Below are 24,780 nucleotides of genomic sequence, written 5' to 3'. Positions count from 1 at the left end.
GTCTCCACGGAGACACGAGGACCAGCCTGGGCGAGCGCCCTGCGGCCCTCGAACCGAAAGTGAAGGTGCGATGAAAGGGCGCGGCCGCGGCTCAGCGGTGCTGGACCTAGAAGCAGCTTCTTTCCACCAATGTGACTTATAGGCCATCTCAGAATGTACTGGGGGCCAGAGTCGTAGCTCCAAGGGGGTGTTTGTGGTGTTACACCCCTGCTGAATTATTTACTCTGTTGTAAATAACTTGAGTACAAATGCTTTGTCGGGTATCGTTTGGTCTGTTGGATTTCACCTGGAACTTTTGCATGCGCCAACTGACACAAACACACTCTTGTATGTTTTGAGTACATAGGGTGCCCCTAACCATCCGCACTCCTCCTTCTCATGTGTTGTAACAAGCTCGCCCACCGTGATTATTGGAAATGTGAAGCTCGCACCCTCTAGTCATACAGACGCCCCTGCTGCCGGCCCTGTATTCTGCATTTACCAGTGTGTGCGCACTTGCATTGCTCATGCCTATTCTGTGGCTTAAACATTTGCCCACCTGCCTGCGATGTACTTTTCTTTCGAGCGGAGGTTGCAGGGCTCATGTGCGAGTTTCTGCCCGTGCTGAATCGGTTTCTGAGAGGGGAGCGGAGACTGCAGCTGAACATTTGGTGAATGCTTTGCGCAGATGCCTGCTCCTGTCCTTGTCTCGGAACAAAGCGGATACGTTTTATGAATGAATGTTTCCAGTGCCAAGCCAAAAGGGGGTGCTGCAAGAAGTGCTGGCTGATGCTACAGCTCAAATCACCTTGGGGTACTTTTTTAGCTCATCTGTGGTTCTTCAGGTTTTGACAACTATGTCTGAGATACATCTACAGTTCTCTTGATGCATTGGTACGGACTCTGGGCACCCGACCAACCCAACTCCACTGTGCCATCAGGCAGACAGTCCCTCCGTTCGGACAAGTCTGGGCAGGTGTGAAGCTCCTGTTTCTCTCATACTGAAAGTGAAAATGCAGGTTCAAAGTTTGTTTCTGCTTCCACAGTCACGAGTCGGATGACTCCTCGGCATTGACACGTAGGCTTTATTGTCTTGTGTTTTACGGTTTTTGGGCGTATCATTATGAGCTCTATTTGTTTAGCGACTTTGGAAATTACATTTTAGTTAGGTACTTTTAGAGGCACTGGCACAAATTCTAGCAGTAGCTGGTGACTACATCTTCGTTTTTCATGCAGACGTCGAAAGGCATATCTTGTTCAATACCAGTCTTGCAGTGGACCTTTGGTCAGCCCATTGTTTATCATTGATTAGCTCACTTGCTTGCTTCTTAATCGTTGGCTTTCTTTTCGCTGGCTCGGGTTGTCCCTCCCATGAAGTACAGCAATTCTACAATGTTCTGTAATGGATACTTGGAATTCTCCCACTGCTTGAAAGAACGTTTTGGAGTAAGTGTGTTTTTCCTCTCGATTTTGTGTGCTTGTCCTTTTAAATGTCTAAATTGTCGTGTGCTCTCACCCCCCTGTTCTTCTGTTGCGTTTTGCAGCACCCCTCCCCAACACCCCCCATTCATGGCTGAGGAGCCTCACACCCTTCACTGGTCCTACATTGCTACAGAACCCCCATACCCACCCTCTCCACACACACACACGCACACGAGTGATTTATCTATTTTTCCATTTATGTGTGAGCTAGCAGTAGTGGTTGCTAACCTGAACATACCCGCCACACCCACCTACCCTAACTTAGACGACTGGCTAATCAAGACAGCCACAAACGATGCCAAAACGACCCGGTAATGGTAGTTTTACTTTTATACACAAAGGAGTTTTAAGTGTTTTGGATAAAATAATCTGGTATTCCACATTTCTGGGATAGACCTGAACTTCGCTACGGCAGTGGCACACCTCATTTCAGCGTGTACAAGCAATGCTAAACCAGATTTGCTTTTACCAGACCTCTCAAGCCCTGCCAGTGAGGTTGATGAGACTATGGGAGGTGTTTGTATCCTTTATTCACGTCCTTCCAAACCAAAAGAAACGCATGAGGCTGATTCAGGAGTGGTTAAATAACTAACAGTCACACTCCACGAGAAATTGGAGGGATCTAGTGTTTGAAACATCCAAGGTCATCCGGGAAATCTGGTGATTGAATTCAGACAACATGCTGATAAGGAAGACCGTTCTAGGCATCCTTTCCGCGGGCCATTGTGAGATGCTCCATATATAGAATGGAGAGCACAGATGTACACTCTCAAAACTAGGGAACTATGGTTCACAAAAGAATCCAACATGGCAGTTACAAGCTATCTGGAGATGGGCCATTTGAAGGAACATTTCTCGTAGCAAACCATGTCCTAGGAGTAGAAAAAACAGACCAACTAGCTACACTCAAGGAACTAAAATTATAGCAGACCCATTCTTCGATCACTGGTGAACACAACAAATCTTTTCAGAACGTCAATAAATGCAAAATGCTAGTCCTTTGCATCCAGGCACTATCACCCTCAATCTATGCGGGATGGGCTGTTGATAAGCTGGTGTGGGAGGCTATTTGCATATGCCTTTTCCTTGGTACCTCTTTTTCCAGCACTTCTGGAGAAATTCAGAGCATCCATCACATTGATCATAATGGTTTCCAAGAGGGTCCGCCATCTTTGGGTCTCACACTTAGTGAAAATGTTCAAGCAAAAGAATAGAAAAATTCCCCTGGAAAAGGTCTTTTCAATGATGCAGCAGGGGAGAACGCTTAACTCGAACAAAGGGTAATGTCAACTGATAGCTTGCTTCCTGAGAAACCAAAGTTTTAGCATTTACACTCGCCTAAGAAAAAACTCTACACCATCCAAGAGGCATGTAGTCCTTCCCCATGAAAATGCTATGCCACCAAATAGAAAAGTAATCTAGTGTGCCAAATTAACAGGCTCCATGAGAACATTCATCAGGACACTGATAGTTAGGTTTGAACTCATTTAACTAAATGTTAAGCTTTTGTACGCCTCACTAAGGGCGCACTTATCAGGTATTTCAGCTTGTTCGAGAGGACTACATTCTAGGCATATATTATACTCCAGGATTCCAGGGAGGGACCAAAAAGGCTCTTCTGTACATAAGCAAATACCTCCTTAGTGGAACCTAAATCTATTATTGGCAAGATTAATGAAGACACCATTTGAACCCATGGATAAGGCGGCACTTTAACACCTCACATTAAAGACCGTTTTTAGTGGCCACCACAAAGAAGAGTAATTGAGATGCATGTCACGGGGCAAGAGCTATGTATAAGGATAAGGTGATCATGAGAACACACCCATACTTCTTGACAAAGGTAGCATTGCCTTTTTGCATCAATCAATGCATAACTTTACAGACAATTTGTATTTGAGGCCAGCAGCAATGAGTGGAGGTAACCAAGAGTTGGGATGATCTAGCAGATGTCACTGGACCCAGTGAACCCCAAATTCCCTGGGCAGTTTTCAACTCTACAAATACCTACCTACCTTTAAGGAATTCATGCTCCGGATCTTTCAAATGTTGCTGGCACCCTTAAATGCACCATAAGGCTCCATGTAGCCACAGGGGCTTCCTGCTGGACCTCTGCCAGAGGGCCCTCACCGTGTGCTGGCTTTCCTCTGAGGCCCCAGTTCTGGGCCCATATTGACCCTCTCCAGGCCTCCACTTAAGCTTTAGGGTCCATGTCACTCCCTTATGATGGCACTGCTGCCAGATATCATTCAGACACTGGTCTCTTTCCAGATTCGAAGTTGGACTACCTCAGGCCTGTCTCTCGCGGTTAGTGGTCATTCAACCAAATCCTGGCCTCCTCCCACTACTCCAGCATTACAAGCGGCCCAAATCCCTATTGGACTCCAATTCTGACATTGTCCAGGGTGTAAAAAACGTTCCCCCCAACACTTTTGACAACAAGGAGGTGGTGTTCCTTTTAGCCAGGTACACTCACGCTTTGTAGGAACGTGGCATTCTGTCTTTTGTCATTCAGAGACCGCTCACTGTCTTGCTCACAAGATCTTGCTGGGCGCCCCCTGAAGACCTTAGTGTGTCTTTTGCTCAAATGACTCGGGATGGGCAGGATGTAGCAAAATATGCATCACACACTGGCTTGGACACCATTAATTGCATTGTTCTTCGCACCAGCGTAGTGTTTAAACAGTATGCAAAGATGTGCAGATAGATTTTTCTGGGAACTTCCAGACATCCATTTAACGGGTCTAGAATTTTTGTAGCTAGGCTGATTTGGCTTTTGAACGATTTAGAATTAGTTGCACCACATCACCATCTGTGAAGTAGCTGCCAGCCTGTAAATGTTTCCATTAGTACAGAAAATGTAATGGTGTTTCTAGAGGCCCTGCTTACTTGCAGAATCAACTGCCCTAGCTGGTGCAGCAACACAGCCCAACCTTTTCAAGGTGGAGGACTTGGAGGTAGTCAATCTCGTTCACACCAGCAGGGCTCTGTTGCTTCCTCCCCTGCAGCAGCCGCACCTAAGCCACTTTAATGTAACCCTTTTCAACCCCAGCCATCTGGTAAAGTAGGTAAGTTAGGATAATTGTGTCCATGGCTAGAAATCCATCGCATTAGACCAATGGGTTTTGTAGATCGTTCAAACGGGCTATACTCTGCCTATCATATCTTCCGTGCCTCATATTCCCACCACGCAAGGTCTAATTTTGACTAACCACGCCTCCGTTTTTATGCAGCAAGTCAACCTCCGGCTGTCACAGGGTGCAATCAAACGATTGTTTGATTCTGAGTGGGGATGGCTGCTGCTCTTGCTGCTCCCACTTGCTCGAAGGATAGCAACCTCCAGCCTAAACTGAATTGAACACCTTTCTGACAAAAGACTATTTCAAAATGCTCACTCTGGCGAAGATCACCTCAGTCCTCTATATTCTGTATGGTATCCTTGGACTTGGAGGGCGAGTATTTTCATACGCCTGTCAAGTCTCTCAGATGCCACCTGCAGTTAACAGTGAGGGTCCAAAACACTACAATTTTCCGTACTGCCCATCTGCTTTACCTCAGCCCCACGGGTGTTCATGAAAATATTGGCCATGGTAGGTGCTCATCTTTGTTGTTCAGAGATGCTTGTATTCCTGTACCTCACTGATTGGCTGCTCAAGTTGGGCTCACTGCAGTGTCAGAGACCAACATCTGATTGCCACTCTCCTTATCCTAACTGAACCCTACACAGAGATTTCCTTTCAATTAGGCCGTCCTGGATTTGCTGATTTTCTTTCCGCTGAAACATTGCAGATATGATCGCAGTGTTTTAGGCTCAGTTCTGGGTCTCAGTGAGGATGGTTCTGAGTCTTTTTGGGATCCTAGCCATTTGCATCCTCCTTGCCGCAGATGCTCGATCACATATTTGGCCCTTTTTGAGGATCCTTTGATATCACTGGGCCCAGCACCAGGGCCGTCTCCCAGATTCTATCCCGATCTCTTGTGAGATGATCTGGATCTTTTAACTGACTGGCAGAAGGCCACTCTCCAGCTCCCACCAGACATAATGATCGTGATAGATGTGTCACTGCTGGAGTGAGGTGGTTATCTGGGAGAGGATGAAGAATAAGGCCTCCGGTCTCCAGCAGAGAACCAGCACCATGTCTCTTTTTGAGCTTCAGGCAGTCGACTGGCTTTGAAAGCTTTCCTGATGACCAATGGGCGGGGGACTGGTGCCAGTCTTCACAGGCAACACTATCGCTCTGTAGAATGTAACAAGCAGATCAGGGTCCTGGATCATGTGCCAGGAGGCCTTGCAACTTTGAAGATGGCTTGATCTGCAGCAGATATTTCTGGTGGCCAACCACTTGGCTGTCCCTGATCGTTGTACATGAAGAGCCGAGCAGGCTTAGTCTGTCTGACTATTTATTGCATCTCCATCCGCAGATGTGGCTTGCCATCTTCTGATGTTGGGCCTGTCCTGGCTAGATCTGTTCGCCACCACCAAGAATAAAACCTTTACTCATTCTGTCTGTGATAGGGTAATGAGTCTCGTGTATGCATTCTCACCATTAACTATCCTGCCTTGTTCTTAAGAAAATCAGGGCAGACAAAGCTGAAGTCTTCTTGATGGCCCTGGACTGGGTCACAAGAATGTCGCACTCACATTTCTTGAGCCTGAATATCTGTCATTGATCTTGGTACCTCTTTGGAACACCTTCCAGCCTTAGCAACCAGACAGCGTCCTGCAACGGAATCTCTGCACACCACACCTCCATGCATGCAAATTGAATAGTGACACCTGAAATCCTTTGTCTCTCCCCGCTAAGGTAGTAGATGTCCTCCTTGTAGCCAGACATCCTTCAATAAAATCCATTTATGCTGAGCAGTCGAAATAGTTTGTGGTCAGATATGGCATCTGACATCTCGACCCTCAGCAGACTAATCTTTCTGATCTACTGCTTTTTAGGTCTCGCCTGTCGATGCGCATGCGCATCGAGTTTGCGAGACTATGGGGGCTTAACCACTCTTTACCTAACTTGCAAGGAATCGTGGCGATTCCTTGCAGTGCCCGTGACTTTTAAGCTCAATGCGCATGCGCATTGAGCCTAAAAGCGCATGCACATGCCCCCAGCCGTATTTTCCCTCAAGCCGCACTCCTCCCACACCCCCGCTCCGCCCCCTCCCCTGCCCGCCGTGTCGCATTTCTCCTCCCCCTCCCCTTCTCTGCCTTCCCTCCGTCTTGTCTCTTCACTTAGCCGTGCCTCCCCTACTCTCCTCCCCCCTCCTCCTCCTACTCTCCTCCCCCATCCTCCTCCTACTCTCCTCCCCACTCTCTCTCTCCCAGCACAACCTTTAAAATTCATTATTTTGGTTCGTCACGCTGATACCAAGGAACTTGCTATTTGCGAGGGTCCTTTTTTTTTTTTTTGTGGAGGTTCATGAAGATAACTTTTAAGTGGCCCCTCGCGTGCTTAGTGCTTACCACTCCTGGGCCGAATTATATGGGTAGGCGACTGAAGAATATTACTTCCTTTTTATATACGCATTTTGTGCTTATTGGAAATTGTGGGAAATTAACTTTTGGCATGTTCCTTGGTGTTGACTGCTCTAGAAGTAGGACCTGGGACTGATATGCTTGTAATAGCTTTGCACAGTAAATTCGTTTAAATCCATTAATTAAAGGCACACCGTACCAGAAAATGTATTGATTCAAACCATGAATGAGTTTTGTTTTGGATTATGCAATTCATCTATTTGGAAGCATTCGTTTTGTATTCATTTAGGTTTGTGCGTTGCATGGGTACCTTTTGTATGGGTCTCGATCACTAGTGTACGAAAGCCAGTACTTCCCTCTCTGTAGCACTCCTCTCCCCGCTCCGCCCCCTCCCCTGCCCGCCGTGTCGCATTTCTCCTCCCCCTTCCCCTTCTCTGCCTTCCCCCTCCGTCTTGTTTACCATGGGCGCCCGCTTCACGGTCGCCATGCACATCAGCACAACCTTTAAAATTCATTATTTTGGTTCGTCACGCTGATACCAAGGAACTTGCTATTTTTTGTGGAGGTTCATGAAGATAACTTTTAAGTGGCCCCTCGCGTGCTTACCACTCCTGGGCCGAATTATATGGGTAGGCGACTGAAGAATATTACTTCCTTTTTATATACGCATTTTGTGCTTATTGGAAATTGTGGGAAATTAACTTTTGGCATGTTCCTTGGTGTTGACTGCTCTACAAGTAGGACCTGGGACTGATATGCTTGTAATAGCTTTGCACAGTAAATTCGTTTAAATCCATTAATTAAAGGCACACCGTACCAGAAAATGTATTGATTCAAACCATGAATGAGTTTTGTTTTGGATTATGCAATTCATCTATTTGGAAGCATTCGTTTTGTATTCATTTAGGTTTGTGCGTTGCATGGGTACCTTTTGTATGGGTCTTGATCACTAGTGTACGAAAGCCAGTACTTCCCTCTCTGTAGCACTCCTCTCCCCGCTCCGCCCCCTCCCCTGCCCGCCGTGTCGCATTTCTCCTCCCCCTTCCCTGCCTTCCCCCTCCGTCTTGTTTACCATGGGCGCCCGCTTCACGGCCGCCATGCACATAAGTGAAACATACAGGGGCACCATTTTAGTGCGCCCCCTGCGTTTATCATTTAAAAAGAATTTACAGCCATGGCACCCATTGCCGCCTGGTAGGTCACGCAGTGTGACATGCATCAGGGGCCCAGTGTAGCCCAAATAGCTGATACTCGCCGTTCATCTGCTCCGTTCTACGATGGTGCTTTGGCCCTGAATGTAGCAACGGAAGCATGAGGCTCGGGCAGAGCTGCTCTCCTCGGCCACTACCATCAACGGGCACAACAGTCACCCGAAAGCAGCAGCATAAGCAGAAGGCTTGACCCTGCTTTGGTCAACATACATTTGTTTGATATAACCACAACACCCGTTTTACTCAGGCCCGGTGCTGCAGCGCGACATATATCAGGGGCCCAGCGTAGCCCATAGCTTCTGCACGCTGTTAATGTGCTCCTTTCGGTGATGATGCTTTGGACCTGAAAGCAGCAATAGAAGTGAGAGGCTCGGGCGGAGCTGCTCTCCTCTGCCCTCGCCATCAAAGGGCACAGCAGTCACCCGAAAGCAGAAGCAGAAGGCTTGGACGGAGCTGTTATCTGTAGCAACTGCCATTGATGATCAGAGCAGTCACCCAAAGCGCCGTGTCCAGAGCAGGTAAGGGACCCATGGCTTCGGGGAGCCATCCTGAGTGTTTGTCTGTACCTAACCCTTGCACCATCTCACCCTCACACCATCTCACCCTCACTCACCCTCACACCCTCTCACACCCTCACCCCATCACCCTCACACCTCCTCACCCTCACACCTCCTCACCCTCATCCCCCTCAATCCCACACACCCTCACCCACACTCACACACCCTCACTCATCCTCACACACCCTCACTCACCCTCACACCCCCTCACAACCCTCTCACCCTCACTCAGCCTCACACCCCCTCACCCTCACACACCCTCACCCACCCTCACCCTCCCTCACCCTCGCACCCTCTCACCATCACCCCCTCTCCCTCACACACCCTTACCCTCATCCCCTTACCCTCACACCCCCTAACCCTCACCCTCACCACCTCACACACCCTCACTCACCCTCACACACACTCACCCTCACCCTCACTCACCCTCACACCCTCTCACCATCACCCCCTCTCCCTCACACACCCTTACCCTCATCCCCTTACCCTCACACACACTCAGTCACCCTCTCACCCTCACACCCCCTAACCCTCACCCTCACCACCTCACACACCCTCACTCACCCTCACACACCCTCACCCTCACTCACCCTCACACCCTTACACACCCTCACCCTCGCACCCTCTCACCATCACCCCCTCTCCCTCACACACCCTTACCCTCATCCCCTTACCCTCACACACACTCAGTCACCCTCTCACCCCCTAACCCTCACCCTCACCACCTCACACACCCTCACTCACCCTCACCCTCACACACCCTCACCCTCACTCACCCTCACACCCCCACTCACCCTCACACCACTCAGTGCTACAACACATATTGTGTTGCAATAGGTGTCACATTTGCGAAAGATAAAACTATTGGCAGTGTAAATAACAAAGCTACTAATTTCGAATTTTTCAAAACAAGCACATAAATGAAAAATTTGTTCTTTACAATACCAATAGCTCAAACTTTCCTAATGCGAGACCTATTGCATTGCTGTGCTTCTCTCCCCTGCTGCACTCTCCTGCTCTCTAGAGATGTGCCCTAACGACCACTGCTGCCATCTATGTCACGTAAATACAAAACATGTTGCATTCCAAATGCTATAGGTGTCACATTCGCGAAAGTTATAACTATTGGCGTTGTAAATGACAAAGCTATCAATTTAGCTATTTCAAAAACCAACAAATAAATAAAATATTTGTCATTTACAAGACCAATAGCTCCAACTTTTCTAATGCGAGACCTATTGCATTTCCAATGCTTGTTTGCTTTTCAAGTCATTTGTTTCTTGAAGGTCTGACTCACATTTTTGCTCTAGTCTCTTGTCATGCCGCAGAATGACCTTAATTTGGTCCTCCTAGACATCATCACACGATTCGAGCCAATGCATAGTGATTCCATTCAGCCCCTGACTAAACTATCTTTCTCACCACAATCGCTTCTGCACATCATGTGAGTGAACTGCAGTCATGGTCTGTGCAACCTTCGTTCAACATTTTCCTTTCAGGCAAACTGGTGCTGAGAACTCAGGCATCCTTCCATCCTCCTAAAAGTTCTCTTTCATGTTGTGCATTTGATTACCTTACTGGCTGCCTTCGCTTCGCTAAAAACTTCAAAAGAAAAAGCTTCATATGCTTGATCAAAGGATTCCTGAGCTTTTGTATTGACCGTACAAGGAACCACCTCATAGACAATCTGCTCTTTGTTGGTTTTTTCTGAGGCCAAGAAAGGTAGAGTGGTGCGTAAGAAGAGTATTGTCCAAATGGATAGTTATTTATATGTTGAGCCTGAAAATATGAATTTTATACCTTTTTAATGTATGTATCTAATGGATTGTGTACTTTTTATTGTGACTTATGGTTTACTTTATGTAAAACCAAATAAAGTTTCATATAATGATGACGAGTCTTACAGAAAATAGTCCCTTGAAAGCCACTGGGTCATTCCACCAGGAATAAAGCTGTAACATCTGCTCTGGCAGTGGTAGTGTCTGTCCTTTCTATTTACCAGGCTGCAACATGCGCATCTGTGCATACGTTCACAAAACACTTGGACAGCCAGGTCCACAGAGATGGCCTTTTGACCCACTCGGTCCAGCAAGACTTTTTGCACTCCTCAGACTCCTAGTCTTTAGGCGTTACTACTATGTTATCAGATATATCCATCAGAGGCAAGCTACCATAAGTAACTTTTTTCTGGTAGATACCCTGTCTAACAGCACATTCTGTGGGGATGATATTAACACAACATAATAAGGTCCTAAGTGAGATTTTGGCCCTTGGTTACCTGCAGTCTGTTTATAATCATCTACATCTGAGGGTACGCAAAAGGAGAAAGATTAAGGAGTGGAAATTAGTGTGGAGGCATGGTACCACTGGGAGGCCCTGCTTTGTCACTTACGAGGTGGTAAGAGATCACCATGGAGTTACATGGCACCACCTGTTATTTCATAGGAGTCATTGCTGGGAGAATTTTCCGGATATAGACTGGTGCCTGGGATATCCCAAACTTGAGGAATTCGTTGTTGGATCATCTCATAGAGGGGGTTTGAAGGTAAGTAACTTGTGAACAAAATATTCTGCAGGTCATCTTTTTTCTTTGTCTGAAATAAACATTTTTCAATACTCTAATGTGAATAACCATCCTCCTGTTCTTTGTTTTCAGTACGTGCACTGGAGAAAGCGAGGTCGAGTGCTCAGATTCAGGCCAATTATTCGTCCACTGAAAATAGCCTGTACACCAATGCAAAGGGCAGCACCATCTCTGCCTTTGATGGGGGTTCAGACTCCAGTTCCGAATCGGACTCTGAAGAACCACAAAGCAGAAAGAAGCTCCGAATTGATGCCAGCTGAACATGGCGTGGCAATAAAGCGACTGAATGGGCCCAGGGTCTTTTTCTGTTTTTCTGTTTGTCAGTGTATCCCCCATCCCTTTCCCAGCTGTAAAGGACTTTTTTTCCCCCTCCTTTTTAGTAGAGACTTTGGACTGCATCTCTTATTTTTCCCCCCATGTTCTCTTCTCAACCACCTGTGTTCATTTTTAAGGAATATTTCCCAACTTGGCAGCTTTTGTACCAAGAACTAAACTAGTTGCCTCTGAATGAGCACAGATGTTAGCACATTGCCTTATCGGCCCACAAAGCCCATATCAATCGCTAGTATCTAGGTGCTCCATCTCTTTCCAGAGGAGGAACTTCACAGCCAAGGTATTTGTGAATTTGTGAGCAGGTAGGCTTTTAGAAGACTTGTTTTAAACATAAACCTGCTTTTTTATTTTATTATTTTTTTTATTTATGACAACTACACGTTGGGGGAAGGTGGTTGGCAGGGCAGATGGCAAGACTGATTTAAGCAAATGTATTTTTCAATCCTTCTGTTCACTAAAAGCACTAACGTTTGGAAAATGGCAACAAAAAAAATCAGTTTTTAAAGGCTATAAAATGGATTGGAGGTGAGAAATCCAAGTTCGCTTCATACCCGTTCTCAACTGGGGTGAAGTTTTTATTTATTTTGGAGATATCTGCTGTCGCCTACGGACCATCTAGGAGGGATTCTGGCTCGTGCGCGGAGGGCTGTATTTTTGTATCTTGCGATGAGTGATAATGTTTTGATATTTATGTCCTGCTACTGAAATCTAAACTCCACAAACTCACTCGGCCGATGATGTAGGCATGTAATCCTGTACAGATTCATAAGGTTATGATCAAATATCCTTTTGTGTATTTCTAAAAGATATAGCCAGCCTGACTTTTGTATGTTCGTACACCAAGAGCAGTGTATTTGGTACTGATTGCCGAGTAGTGCCAGTCTCGTGTAGCATGTGTGGATTCACTTAGTTCAAGCAGCTTTGTCCATGGCGCTACAGATCAACATCCTGCAAGAAATCAAAAAGCTACTTGGTATTGGAACCAGACATTGTATTTTGTGGGGTGCAGGGGTGGGGGTCTTGTATGTGTCCCTTTGTCATTTTTTTCTCCTTCCATTTATTGGCATTTAATGAAATAGTGTACACAATGTAGATTTGTCTTTGTTAATGTTAAATTCCATTCCATGGAAATGAAAAGTATGTTGTGCATACTGCCCAAGAATTGTCTTGCAAGTTTAGGCTTGCCTTTACTATAAGACTATAAATAAAAAATATTTTATCCTTGTAAGTTTGTCAATTTCTTAATTAATCTGTTATAACGGTTATGTTTCTGAAGTGATTTCATCAGTGCCTAAACCAGCAATGGCATGGTGTCGTTTGTTCCTTGACTATAGTAATAACAAATTGTTGGTGAAAGGTGTGCTATATCTATTTAAAATAAAACTACAACCTAAAATTAATACTTTCCCAAAGTTGTTCAGCTAATATATTTTGATTTGTAGTCCTGTTAATTACAGATACTATTCAGCATGGCACTGTAAGTTTTGGATGCTGTACTTTCTCACTGTAATGCTTTTACAGTTTGCACCCAGTTTGAATGTATTCTAGGTTCACATACTTTGCATTATTCCTCCATTTTGCCTATGTATTTTGTAAAACATGTAGACAATCTTTACCTCCACCATAAGCAGTGTAGTATGTTTTTTAAAAAAAGCATGTCTGCATGGTACCCCCTTTCCATTTAATGTTATTAATATTTTTTGCTCTAATGTGCTGAGATATTTACAGTCTGAGCACTAGGATGCTGCTAAACATATTCACTGCTTGCGCACTAACAAAGTCAGTCAAGCTTTTTGGTATTCATTACTCTCCTTTCCGGACAAGGTAAAGGCAGTTTATGGTTGAACTCTTTTATTAAAGTTTCAGTAAAAACAAAACAAAACAAAAGGACCCCAGATGTCCCAGCAGGCAAAGCAAGACCAAGTCCGATACATTGTCATGCAAGACTCTAGCCAGAAAGTGGAGGGCAACTTACGGATCACATACAACTCCCACAAACAAGACAGCATGTCCTACCCCCACCCACTCCCCTCTGTCCTCAACCTCAAAGTGGGGAGACCCCGCTAAAAAAAAGGTGGGAAGGTGAAAGAATCAACATTGTATGGCCTTTCGTTTCCGCACTGGTTTTCTCTGTTCGGGAATTGGAGTATCTGCCAACCGCAGAAGGTGGAGGTATCGTGGGCAGCTCAGTTTTCGAAACTCGCCAGTAAGTAGTGTCAAAAAGGGTCGCCACAGTTCTGGGAACTCGTCCCCCTTCCCTGCCTGCACAAGTGATCATTTCTCCATACCGAGCACCATCCACAGTCTTTGGAGCCAGCCTGTGTGTGGTGGGGCCTGTGTTGTCCTCCAAAATGTTTTGTATAGCTGCCCCTTGTGCAATCGCGATGAGACGACCCCTCCGTGATTTCAATGGGTACATCAAGGCGTTAGGTAGTCCCAATAAGATGTATGCAGGGAACCGAGGGAGTTTGGTGTCAAGGTGGGAGTCTGTCATCTAAGATGGAGCTCCAGTATCCCTGTATGCGATCACAACTCCACAGCAGATGTTCGTGTGCCACATTCCCCACCCCCTCTCCAGCAGCGGTCGCTAATGCAGGGGTTGAAGTGATGCAGGCGCTCTGGGGTATGGTACCAGTAGGTAGCCACCTTGGTTAGGGTTTTGGTCAGGCCTGCGTGATATGCGGAGTGCCTAGCTCTGTGGTATTTCCCGTGCCATTCCTTGTGTGCTAGTGTCCTTCCCAGCTCCCGCTCCCATCTATTCCTACCTGCATTGTAGGTGAAAATGTTCATGGTAAGGAGGTGTTGGTACAGGTCAGAGATCAATTTTTTATCAGACGTGCAAGTGACCAGCCACTTTTCATAGGGAGTGAGGTGACGTTGCTCTCCTGGCCTAACCTGCAGCAACCTATCGGTCTCTGGAAGGCCATAGTCTTCTCTGGTGGAAGGAGAGGATACCGTTCAGGTTAAAGAGATGTCCAAGGGCTTTGCAGGGGGAACTCCGCCATGAAGTGAATGCCTTAGGATCGAGGCATGGTGTGAAGTCTGGGTTGGCGAATAGCGGAGTCAGGGGTGACTGGAAGGATGGGAACTCATGTTTGGAGGCAACTCGATCCCACACCTCCATGACTGGGCTAGTGATCTGGGAGGCGTGGAGTTTGGGCGGGCGATACTGTTTGGGGAGAAACGGGATCCCTTGCAGGGGCATGCCCACTACCACCTGGTCTTGGAAAAGCCAATGTTTGCTACATTCCACTTGATGCCATTCCACTAAGTTGCAGAGCTGTGCGGCGTAGAAATAGAGTTGTAGGTCTGGTACCCCCACTCCGCCGTGCTCATTCGGTAGGATTGCAATGGCATGTTTAAAGCGTGGGCGTCGGCCCTGCCAAATGAAGCACCCCAGTTCAGACTGTCTTGTTGGATCCACCCGGTCGGCGGACGAACGGGGAGTGTCTGAAACAGGTAAAGGATCTGCGGCAAGAGTGTCATTTTGGTGGCTGCTATCCTCCCTAACCAGGAGAGGGAGTAGCGTTTCCATCTCCGGAGCTCTCCTCGGAGCTGTGTGCGAAGTCTAGCGTAATTCGCTTCTACGGTGGCGGGGACAGAGGGGCCTAGGAGGACTCACCCCCCCACCCCAAGTATGGAACCGTGGAGCTGAACCACTGTAGTGGGTGTTCCTCCTGTATCGTGGCCAGCGTCTCAGGGGACATACAGATGTTTAGGGCAACCGACTTATCAGCGTTGATCTTAAACCCAGAGGCGAGCGCGAAGGTGTGTAATTCAACAAAGCGCGCACGGAGAGATTGGATGGGGTCGGTAAGGGAGAGTAAGATATCTTCAGTGTATTGGCTGATTTTGTGCATGTCTCCTCCAAATTTGATTCCCTTGATCAGGTCATGTTGCCGGATTCTTTGCGCCAATGGCTTCATATAATGGGCGAACAAGACAGGGGAGAGCGGGCACCCCTGTCTAATCCCTCTACCGATCGGGAAGCGGGGGGGGGGGTGGCCGTTGACGCGCACTGTGGCATTAGGCAATCTTTAGCAGTTCAGAATACGCGTGCAGAGCATCACCCAAACCAAAGGAGTGCAAGACCTGTTCCAGATAGGGCCAGTGCACCCTATCAAAGGTCTTTTCAGCGTCTATGGCCAGTAGCATGCAATCTGGTCGCGTAAGCGTCGCTGCCTCGATAAGGTGGAGAACACGCTTTGTGTTATCGTTGGTCTGGCTCTGAGGTATGAAGCCGGCTTGATCCGGTTCTATCAGCTGAGACATAGGGTGCTAATCGGTTTGCCAGGATGCCTGTGTACAATTTAAAATCTATGTTCAAAATCGAGATTGGCCTGTATGAGCTACAGCGGGTCGCATCTCTGCCGGGTTTGGGAATGACCGAAATTGCGGCCTCCAGCAATTCTGCAGGGATCGCGCCAGTCTGTGTGAACGTGTTAATAAGGTCTTGTAGCATGGGGGCTTCCTGCTGGCAGAATGTTTTGTAAAACGCTGCTGGATACCCGTCTGGGCCGGGCGATTTCCCCAGTTTCAGACGTGAGATGGCTGACACCACCTCCTCAAGGCTGATGGGTCTGTCTAGAAAGTCCGCCTGCGCCGAGGTCAGGAAGGGAAGGCGTGCCTCCCGCAGATATCTCTGACCTGCGTGGTTGTCTAGGGTGTCACCGGCGTAAAGGGACTCATTGAAAGCGGCAAAAGTCTTTGCTATCGTCGCTTCATCTGACACCAAGTCCCCTTGGGCGGTTTGGATGGCCTGTACCCCTTGTCGCTGACTCTGTTCCCGCAGCTTGTTTGCCAGTAGGCGCCCGCATCCGTGTCCTCCGCTCCCTCCTCCCCCCCCCCCCACCCCCCACCACTCGTTGTGCAATTTCGGCCCGTTTCTGCGCCCGCTCTTTGTTGTTAGCTGTGACGATGGATATAAATTTGCCTCGCACGACTGCTTTAAGAGCCACCCACTGTGTCGCCCGCGTAGTGTCAGCGTTGGCATTGTGAGTCAGGTAGTGGGTAATGGTAGATTTGATCCGGTTGATGGGGTATGGGGAAGCGCCTCTGAGGGGCCAATGCCGCTGCGGCATCGGGACAGCCGGAAAAAGGAATGTCGCCCCCATCGGGGAGTGATCTGACAGGGACGCCAGTAGGATGTCTACGTCTTGGGTCCTTAACACCAGCGTGGAGGCGCAGAGAAAATAGTCGAGCCCGGCATAGGATTTATGGGCCCCAGAGTGATAGGTGTAGGAAGTGCTACGTGGATGTATGTGTCTCCACAGGTCAATAAGGCCCAAATCCCTAAGGTGCGCCTGTCCTGACTTAGAAAGAGCCCCCACCTGATCCGACCGTTGGTTGAAGCGATCGGCTTTATTATGGAAGACCAAGTTAAGATCGCCCCCAATAGTAAAAATCTATCAGTGTTAGCTGTGGCAGCAGTTAGCGCTTGCGGGAGGAAGGCTTCCTGTCTTTCATTGGGCGCATATAGAGAGCCTACCACTAGTCTGGCCTGCTATCAGGAAGCGGTATACTAGCAATCTCCCCTTTATCTCTGCCTCCCGCTGAAGCACCTTGCCCGGGAATGATCTGAACACTAATATTGCTACCCCTGGCGCTTCCTTGGCGGAAGACAAGAAAAGTTGAGAAGAAAACCCCCTTATGGTTGCTGCACTAATCCATTGTGCTGTGTCTTGGTGCACTTCCTGGCTGGCTAATCCGACGTTGCCGCGTCCTTGGACACCTGGATGGCCGCTGCCTGTTCCTGTGCCATCCTTGTCTGGTCCGGTCTAAGGGACGCCTTGGGCGAGTGTCTGCGTCCCACCCGCTGCCATCCATCACCTGAGGTCCACGGTGATCTCCATTGCGAGGGTCGCACAGCTGCATCTTCTTTTTTTGAGTCTTCATCTAGATCAATGCCCAACATTTCACACGTGTCTCGTAGTGACCTGAGCTGTTGTAGGGCTCCGTTCCATTTGAAGATTAACCGAAAAGGGTGACCCCAGGAATAAGGAATTACTTTATCGAGCAAGAACGTGGTGGCTGTTTTGAAGGCCTTCCTCTTTTGCAGGGTGATCGCCGAGAGGTCTTCATACAAGGCCAATGGATGGTCCTGGTGGCGATGGGGCTGTTTTTGGCGAGCCACCTTCAGGATACGTTCCTTTAAGGTAAAGTCAGGAACGCTAGGATATGGGGGGGGGGGTGTTTTGGGGAGCGGGGGGAGCGTCCACATCGCGGCACAGCTCGTGGAATTCCCCAGCCATGTCGTGCTTTAGGGTCCGGAAGTCCTCCTGCCCCGTCATGTCCTTCGCTGCCACTGGGGTCGATGGGCTCTTCTTCTCTCCTTTGGGGGCACCCTTTACCAACATGTCCGTTATCGTGCGTCCAACTCTACGTTGCCCTGTCGGCGTGCTGCCCTAGGCCTTTGTCCCTGGAGGGCCTCAAAGACCCGGCTGCTTAAGGGGGGTCCGCTAAGGAGAGGGCGTGCTCTCCTAACTACTGTGGCCTGGCCCACCGGACTGTTCACACTGCGCTTTGATTTTGTGGCTCTCCCGTCAAGGCGCCCCAGGAGTCGTGGGGGCAAGCACCGCCAGTATCCACCGCAGGTACCCCCCCTCCCCACACCCCCCCCGCGGGCACGTAGAGCAAATTGTGGCGCTCCCTCGCCTATGCCTCCTGGTCCCGGTCAGCGCAGTCCCCTGCGCAGCTCACCGTCCCGATCCCCTCACCTGCTGAGCGTTCTGTCCTCCGGGCAGCTTTAACCGGACCTTCTGTTGCGGCCCCTATTCCCTGGGCAGCTACACTCAGTCGCTGGGTGCTCCCCAAAAGGGCTGCAGCTTCACTCTCCCGGCCGGTGACCGCGTGGAAGGCGGGCTCCTTCTGTTAGGCCTCAAGGCCTGGGGCTCGATTTTCGCGCTCCCCCGCCAGGGCCGGCTGACCTTTTTCCACTCCTGCCACCAAGAGCACACATCAGCCTCTCGCCTGCCTCCGCCAGTTGTTGCTTGTGTGGGCGGATCACAGTGCCCACCGGGCCTGCTCTCGCTACGCCGTGTGCAGTGTCGGCAGTCCGGGTCAGCGAGCATCCTCCAGATGTAGGCCCCAAAGCCTGGGCCTTAAGTTTCGCATCCCCAGGAGTGGCTCCACCACCGCCCACAGGTGGGTGCCCCGCCGAACTCCGTGTTCTCTCGAGGCCGCCAGCGCCGCTCCTCTTCCGATGCGGCAGTGCAGCCCCAGGCAGCCTCACACCATCTGTGTCTTCCAATTACGTCTCACCGGCGAGCATCAGTGCCAATCACTCTGCGATCCTGGCCGCCATGACACTGCGGCGTCCGGCCGAATCCCGCGCTGTGGAAGGTAGGGCGCCGCACTGGCTCAACTGTGTGTTCTCTCGCTGCTCAAATGGACCGGGACAGGAAACCCTCACACTGCCCAGCCCCGAAGACCCCAGTTTGGAGGTTTTGGGTGCTATTGAAGGGTTATAACGGGGGCCTTGGCCGGGAGCGTCACAGACCCACGTCTGCCTCGGTCGCTTTCTTAGCCACGCCCCGTAAAGGCAGTTTAAAACAACTTCTCAGTAAGCCTCAGACTACTGCAAAGGGGGCAGGGACCCAAGCCATACCTTCCCCCTGCATCACCTGGGCCTACTGTAGATCTCCCAGGTAATCTGATAAACTCTCAGCTACTCTAGGCAATAATCCTGTGACATTGTCAACCCTTTCTCCACTTTCTCCAGCACAATTCTCGACATTTCTCGGTCAGATAAAATCAGGTTCCACCCTTGATACCTGCCCCCTAAAATTCTACAAGTACCTGAAATTATCTCTGTGAGCCTTAGAAATCTTTGAAATTGGATGTTTAGCACAGGCTACTTCCAATCTAGCTTCTGTCCTTTCTTTTCTCAAGAAGCCTAATCTTGATGATGTGGACCCCAACAACTACTGCCCAACTTCACGCCTCCCATTACCTTAAAAAATTGTTGTAAACGCCATCCTCTGACATCCGTTATTAAGAATCATGGTCTTCTTGATCCCACTCAATTCGGCTTCAGAAGCCATCACAGCATGGAACACACCCTAATCACAGCTTCAGAGCAAATTAGACAAACTGACACAGGAGGCAATACTGCCCTGGTCCCTTTAGACTATGGCAACATTCAACACAGTCAATCACAATATGCTCCTAGATCATCTTATCTCCATCGGTATCGGGGGCCAAACACTTACACGTCTTAAGTCTTTTCTCATCTACCGAGTACAGTTCGCACATAGAGATCCATTCACCTCCCTTCACTTAACCTTGTGGCGTTCCCCAGGGCTCTTCATTGAGCCCTACCCTATTTCAAATTTGTTACTCAACTAGCCAGACTGATCAGTTCCTTTGGGTACTTGGTGGTATCTTAGGCTGACAACACCCAAATCATATCATCGGTTGCTAGTGATCCAGCAGAGACAGATGCCCGCTTTCTCCAGGTTAGAAAATGGATGTCTCCTAACTTTCTGAAGCTTAACTCCAGTAAAAAGGAGGTCCTGCTGTTAGGAAGTAATACTTCCTTTTGGTCGCCAACGTGGTGGCTGCAGGAACTTGCCTCTCCCTAACCCAGTTACGAAGGTCAAACTTAAGGATGGTTTTAGACGGAAATATCTTTTGTGGGCCGGGTTAAGTTACCTACGCTTCCCTCTATACTGTGATGCTTCTTTGGAAAATCATTCCCTTCATCCTGTTGGACGTGAAGAAAACTGTGATCTACTCTATTCCTATCTAAAATTGACTACTGTAACACCATATTTGTTCATATTTAGAAAATAGGTCTCTACATAATTCAGATCCTACAAAATGCCGCTTCGCACCTACTCTTAGGAATTCCCAAAAGTGAGCCTGTTTCCTCCATACTTCATCTTCATTAGCTTGCCGTCAAGAAGCACATAGATTTCAAGGCCCTTTGCATTGCCTTTAGGTACTCCACGGAATAGACCCTAGACTACCTCGGGCAAAGCTTTCATTGTTATACTCCAAGACCGCTCCGATCTGCTGCGGCCTACAATCTTGTAGTTTAACATTTTTGGAAATCTTTCCTGGGTGGGAGGATCTTTGTTGCTGGGACAACCTAACTACGGAACTCCTTCCCCCTTGAATTGAAAATAAGATCAAACATGTTAGCTTTCAGAAAACCCCTAAAAAAAATGGCTTTTCAGTCAACAGTTTAATCTGATAGACATCTAGCCGCAGATTCCTTAACTTGGAATTTCCCACCAGGCGCCAGACTGGATCCGGAAAATCCTTTTTCCCAGCAATACCTCTGCACGCCGGGAGGTGGCGTCGCCCGGCTCCGTCCTGACGTCGTCCACGGAAGTTACGTCAATGGAGCCATGTAAGCCCCTCCTGGCGTGCTGAAGTCAGTTTACTCCTTTTCCTTGTCCTAACGTGGATCCGTAAAAGTAATACCTCAGGCCTGTTATTGCTTATTACAGGCCTTTTCAACTCCCTTTCGTGTCCAGGAACAGTGTGTTCGATGCCCCTTGTGGGCTTCGAACTGTGCCGGTCTTGCTCGCGACATATGTCAGCGACGGACCCTGCTCTGTATAAGGTGCTTTGGAGGGCACCATAACTCTGTGGAGTGCGACGTTTGCCGCATGAAGCTGCTGTCTGCCCAGATGTCCCGAACGGACCCCTCGCGACGCTGGTCTCCTTCTCCAGCGGAGTCGTCCACGTGGCGGGGCAAGTCCTGGCACCATTGCCGTTATTCACCTACCTCCGGTAGGCATTTCCCCCTTCCTGGCGCGCCTTCAGACCCCACAGGGGGGTTAGGGACTCTGGTTGGGACACCGCCGGCGGGTTTACCCTTTGCTCCAACAGAGTGCCCTGACTCTGACACTAGAGTCGCCGCAGGTAAGCATTCCCCTCCCCAGTGCGCCTCCGGACCCCATGGGGGGGTGGGGACTCAGGTTGGGACACCGCCAGCGGATTTACCTTCTGCTCCAACCGGGTGCCCAGACTCTGACACCAGAGTCGCCGCAACGTTGGGACACAGCCTGGAGGTATTCCTTGGCACGGTCTCCGGTTCCTTGCTTCGTGCAGGACACGGAGTTTGGTTTGTCCCTTCTTCCTGTGCATATTTCTAGTTCTCAAGGAGTGGCTCTGGTCTATGCCTTTCTGCCTCTGGATCTGTGCTCCACCCCTGATGTTTCCTGGGTGTGAGTTCTTACTCTCATTATGGCACAGGTGCTTCTTTAGGTGTCATTACTGTGCGTGTATTCTTCTCAACGTTCTCCATTTTGGTAGAGGGTGTCGGTCTTTGGCGGTGTAGGCTTTTGGCGCCAAGCTTCTGTCTGTGCCTTCTTTCAATCCTTTATGGGCAGTCTTGTGGTCTGTTTCCACTGTCTCACAGGAGATCAGGATTCTTCCCCCTCGGGGACCTGCTATTTTTTTCTGCATTCTTAACTGTTATGCAGCACACAGGTGCCCTGGTGCTGCTTGCATTACTCTATTTAGGATTTAGTCACTCCACGTACGTTTGTCGACATTCTTATCTCGTGTGTGTATATCTGGGATTCTACACGTCACTGGAGTGTTCGTACACCAAGTCATTTTTTTGCCTTAGTCACATTCTTGCTTACTCTTTCCTTCGGGATAGTGTCCTCTGTGAGTTCATAGCCTTGCAGGTTATCCACTCACAGTGGTGCCTTTAAATTCGTGGACTGCATGCCTACCTCCTGAGCTTTTTGCTGAAATGGTGGCTCTTCTGTCTCTGTTGGCACTAGGCTGTGGGCTCGGCCCTGCCATTGTTGTCACATGTCCTAGGCAGTACACATTAAGGTGTTTTTTCTTCCACCCACAGGCCTCCTGCTGCGGCTCTGGTTCTTGGGTGGACAGTCATGACTGTCCTGTTTCTTGTGGCTTCCACTGTGGTGTGTGTTCAGGCGGTATGCTCTACCGTTGTCATGTTTTGACCCTTGGTACTTCGTTCCTCTTGGGTTATAGAGACCGATGCCTGGATCCTTCTTTGAAGGTCTCGCTGCATTGTTCCGTACGTTGGCACAGAACCTTCTAGTTATTTTCGTTTCATCTGTGTCTGGGCGAGAGAGGTCTCGCACCGCCCCTCGTCTGATTTGGTGTCTTTACCATCACTTGTTCATGCTCCTTAAGGTGGGTCATTGTTCTGATGCCTGTTTTCCTGGCATTGCGGTTTCCACCGTTTGTTCGTCAGCCTCTTGATGAATATGTTCTCCTGGAACTTGGTGGTTGTTTCACAGACCCTCCTATAGGGTATGGCTTTGGTATCTATTCTAAGTTAAGGAATCTGCGTCTAGATTCCTCTATCAGATGGAAGAGTTACTTACCTTCGGTAATGATATATTTGGTAGATACACAGATTCCTTAACGCCCGCCTATCCTCCCCACTCTGTGAAGACCTTTTCATATGGTGTCTTTCCACCTAGCCTCCCTCTTTCTGGTGGCTTTGGTTTCCGGAGGTGTGCTCTCGCACTTCACTCTGGGGTAGGATGTGGTGTTCTTTGTGGGGCCCTTCAGACTTCCCTCCATCCTAGTGTTTGGTTGGTGGTGTGCTCTTGCACCTTCCTTTGTAAGCTTTCGAGCCCTTTGGCTTTCCATTCCGTCCACGTTTTAGGGTGGTTCAGGTCTATATTTTTTACTACCTTCATGTTTTCCTCCTGTGCTACTCATGCGTGGAGGTATTCTGTTTTTAAATCCCTCCCACCGCCCACACCTACGCTGCCTCCTTTCTCTGGCAGTCGGCTGGGTTGGGTTCTCTTGGTGCTACAGTTCTTCAATCTCTTAAGTGAGTGTGTGGTGAACTTTCTAGTGGTTGTTAAGTTCTAGTCCCTTGTCTTGCAAAATGTTGCTACAATATTGTGGTTCTTTTAATTTCCCTTCTGTGGTGACAAGCTGTGCCTCGTTTGTCTTATTGTTTGTGCCACTGTTGTTGCCCCCTCGAGGGGGGACATGGCTTGGCAATTTGTTGGACCTTTGCTTGCAGCAAGTACTCTGTGGGCTCCCTTCAGGCCCTCTGGGTACTGGGTGCTTTTTCAAAGATTTTATTCCTTTTTTTACAACTTACTGTTCCTGTACTATTGCAATTTTTTGCATGGCTCCGCGTTATGGCACGGAAAAGTTTCCTGTAGAAAACTGATGTCAGCAAGCTGGGAGGGTCTTATGTGGCTCCATTGACGTCACTTCCATGGACGACATCAGGACTGAGCCGGGCGACGCCACCTCATGGTGTGCAGAGGTATTGCTGGGAAAAGGGAGTTTCCGGATCCAGTCTGGCGCCTAGGGGGGATATTCTAAGTTAAGGAATCTGCGGCTAGACTGTGTCTCTACCAGATATATCGTTAACGAAGGGAAGTAACTCTTCCTTCTGTATTCTTTTAGTTTCCAGTAGGCTACCCTTTTCTGAGTCTAGTGCCTAGACACCGCTTTGTATTAGAGCTCTTTATGCATTTTATTTTCATTTCAGCAGCATATGTAACCATGGCCGTGCCTAGTATTTAACTGGCATGTCTTGCTCCATTTGCTTTTGTATAAAATGCCTAATTGCACATCTTTGCTTTGGAATAAACTAAACTCTCTTCGCTTCATTAATCTCAGTATTGAAAGTAATTTGGTTTAAACAACGCAAAGATGATTATTCGAAAGTATATTTCTGATAGCCCCTGGCAGCTCCTAGACTGTTCTGCCTGCCTCATCTTCTGCTGTTTCTGAAGTTCAATTTCACATTGGATGGCTCTGCCCAAGAAATAGTCATGAATAACCGTTAAGTCTCTTTGTGGAGGACGTGAGCTCTCTGATGCAGGGGGAATTAACAAAGAGAAATTTGGGGCCAATGCACAGCTTGGTGAGTTTCAATAACTTTTAGATACTTGTTTTCAAAGTTTTTTTGGGTGCCACGCAGGTAACGTCCAACGTCCCAGGACGCCAACAACATACAACCACTTTGTGTTTCTAGTGAATCACTAGATGCATCCCTGTGGGCACACCATCTTCCCTAACGGCAAAGAAAGGGTTGCAACAAATTTTACTGATGCAAGTTTTTTGTGTTTTATTCTTCACACTTTATATAGTTCAGTTATTCGTTTTTTCATCAATGTTTTTGATATGCAACACATTTGACATTGCTAATTATGTATCCAATACATTTCGGGCATGTATATCCGCCCT

At 48.5% G+C, this 24,780-nt stretch overlaps 1 protein-coding gene across 2 annotated transcripts in view; it reads left to right on the top strand.

Moving 5' to 3' along the window:
• MAX (MYC associated transcriptional regulator X) overlaps nt 1-12,847 on the top strand; it is a 132,952-nt gene extending 120,105 nt beyond the window's left edge. For both annotated transcript variants that reach the window (XM_086937108.1, XM_086937109.1), the window contains exon 5: nt 11,359-12,847. In XM_086937108.1, the coding sequence (XP_086793234.1) occupies nt 11,359-11,546 (188 nt within the window). In that variant the 3' untranslated portion in view covers nt 11,547-12,847. The remainder of the gene's footprint in view (nt 1-11,358) is intronic.
• The last annotated feature ends 11,933 nt before the right edge of the window (nt 12,848-24,780 follow it).

The sequence above is a fragment of the Lissotriton vulgaris genome, chromosome 9 (assembly GCF_964263255.1).
Source record: "Lissotriton vulgaris chromosome 9, aLisVul1.2, whole genome shotgun sequence".
Lineage (NCBI taxonomy): Eukaryota > Metazoa > Chordata > Amphibia > Caudata > Salamandridae > Lissotriton > Lissotriton vulgaris.
The sequence above is the reverse complement of the archived record's forward strand: the minus strand, read 5'-3'. Positions and strand labels throughout refer to the sequence as shown.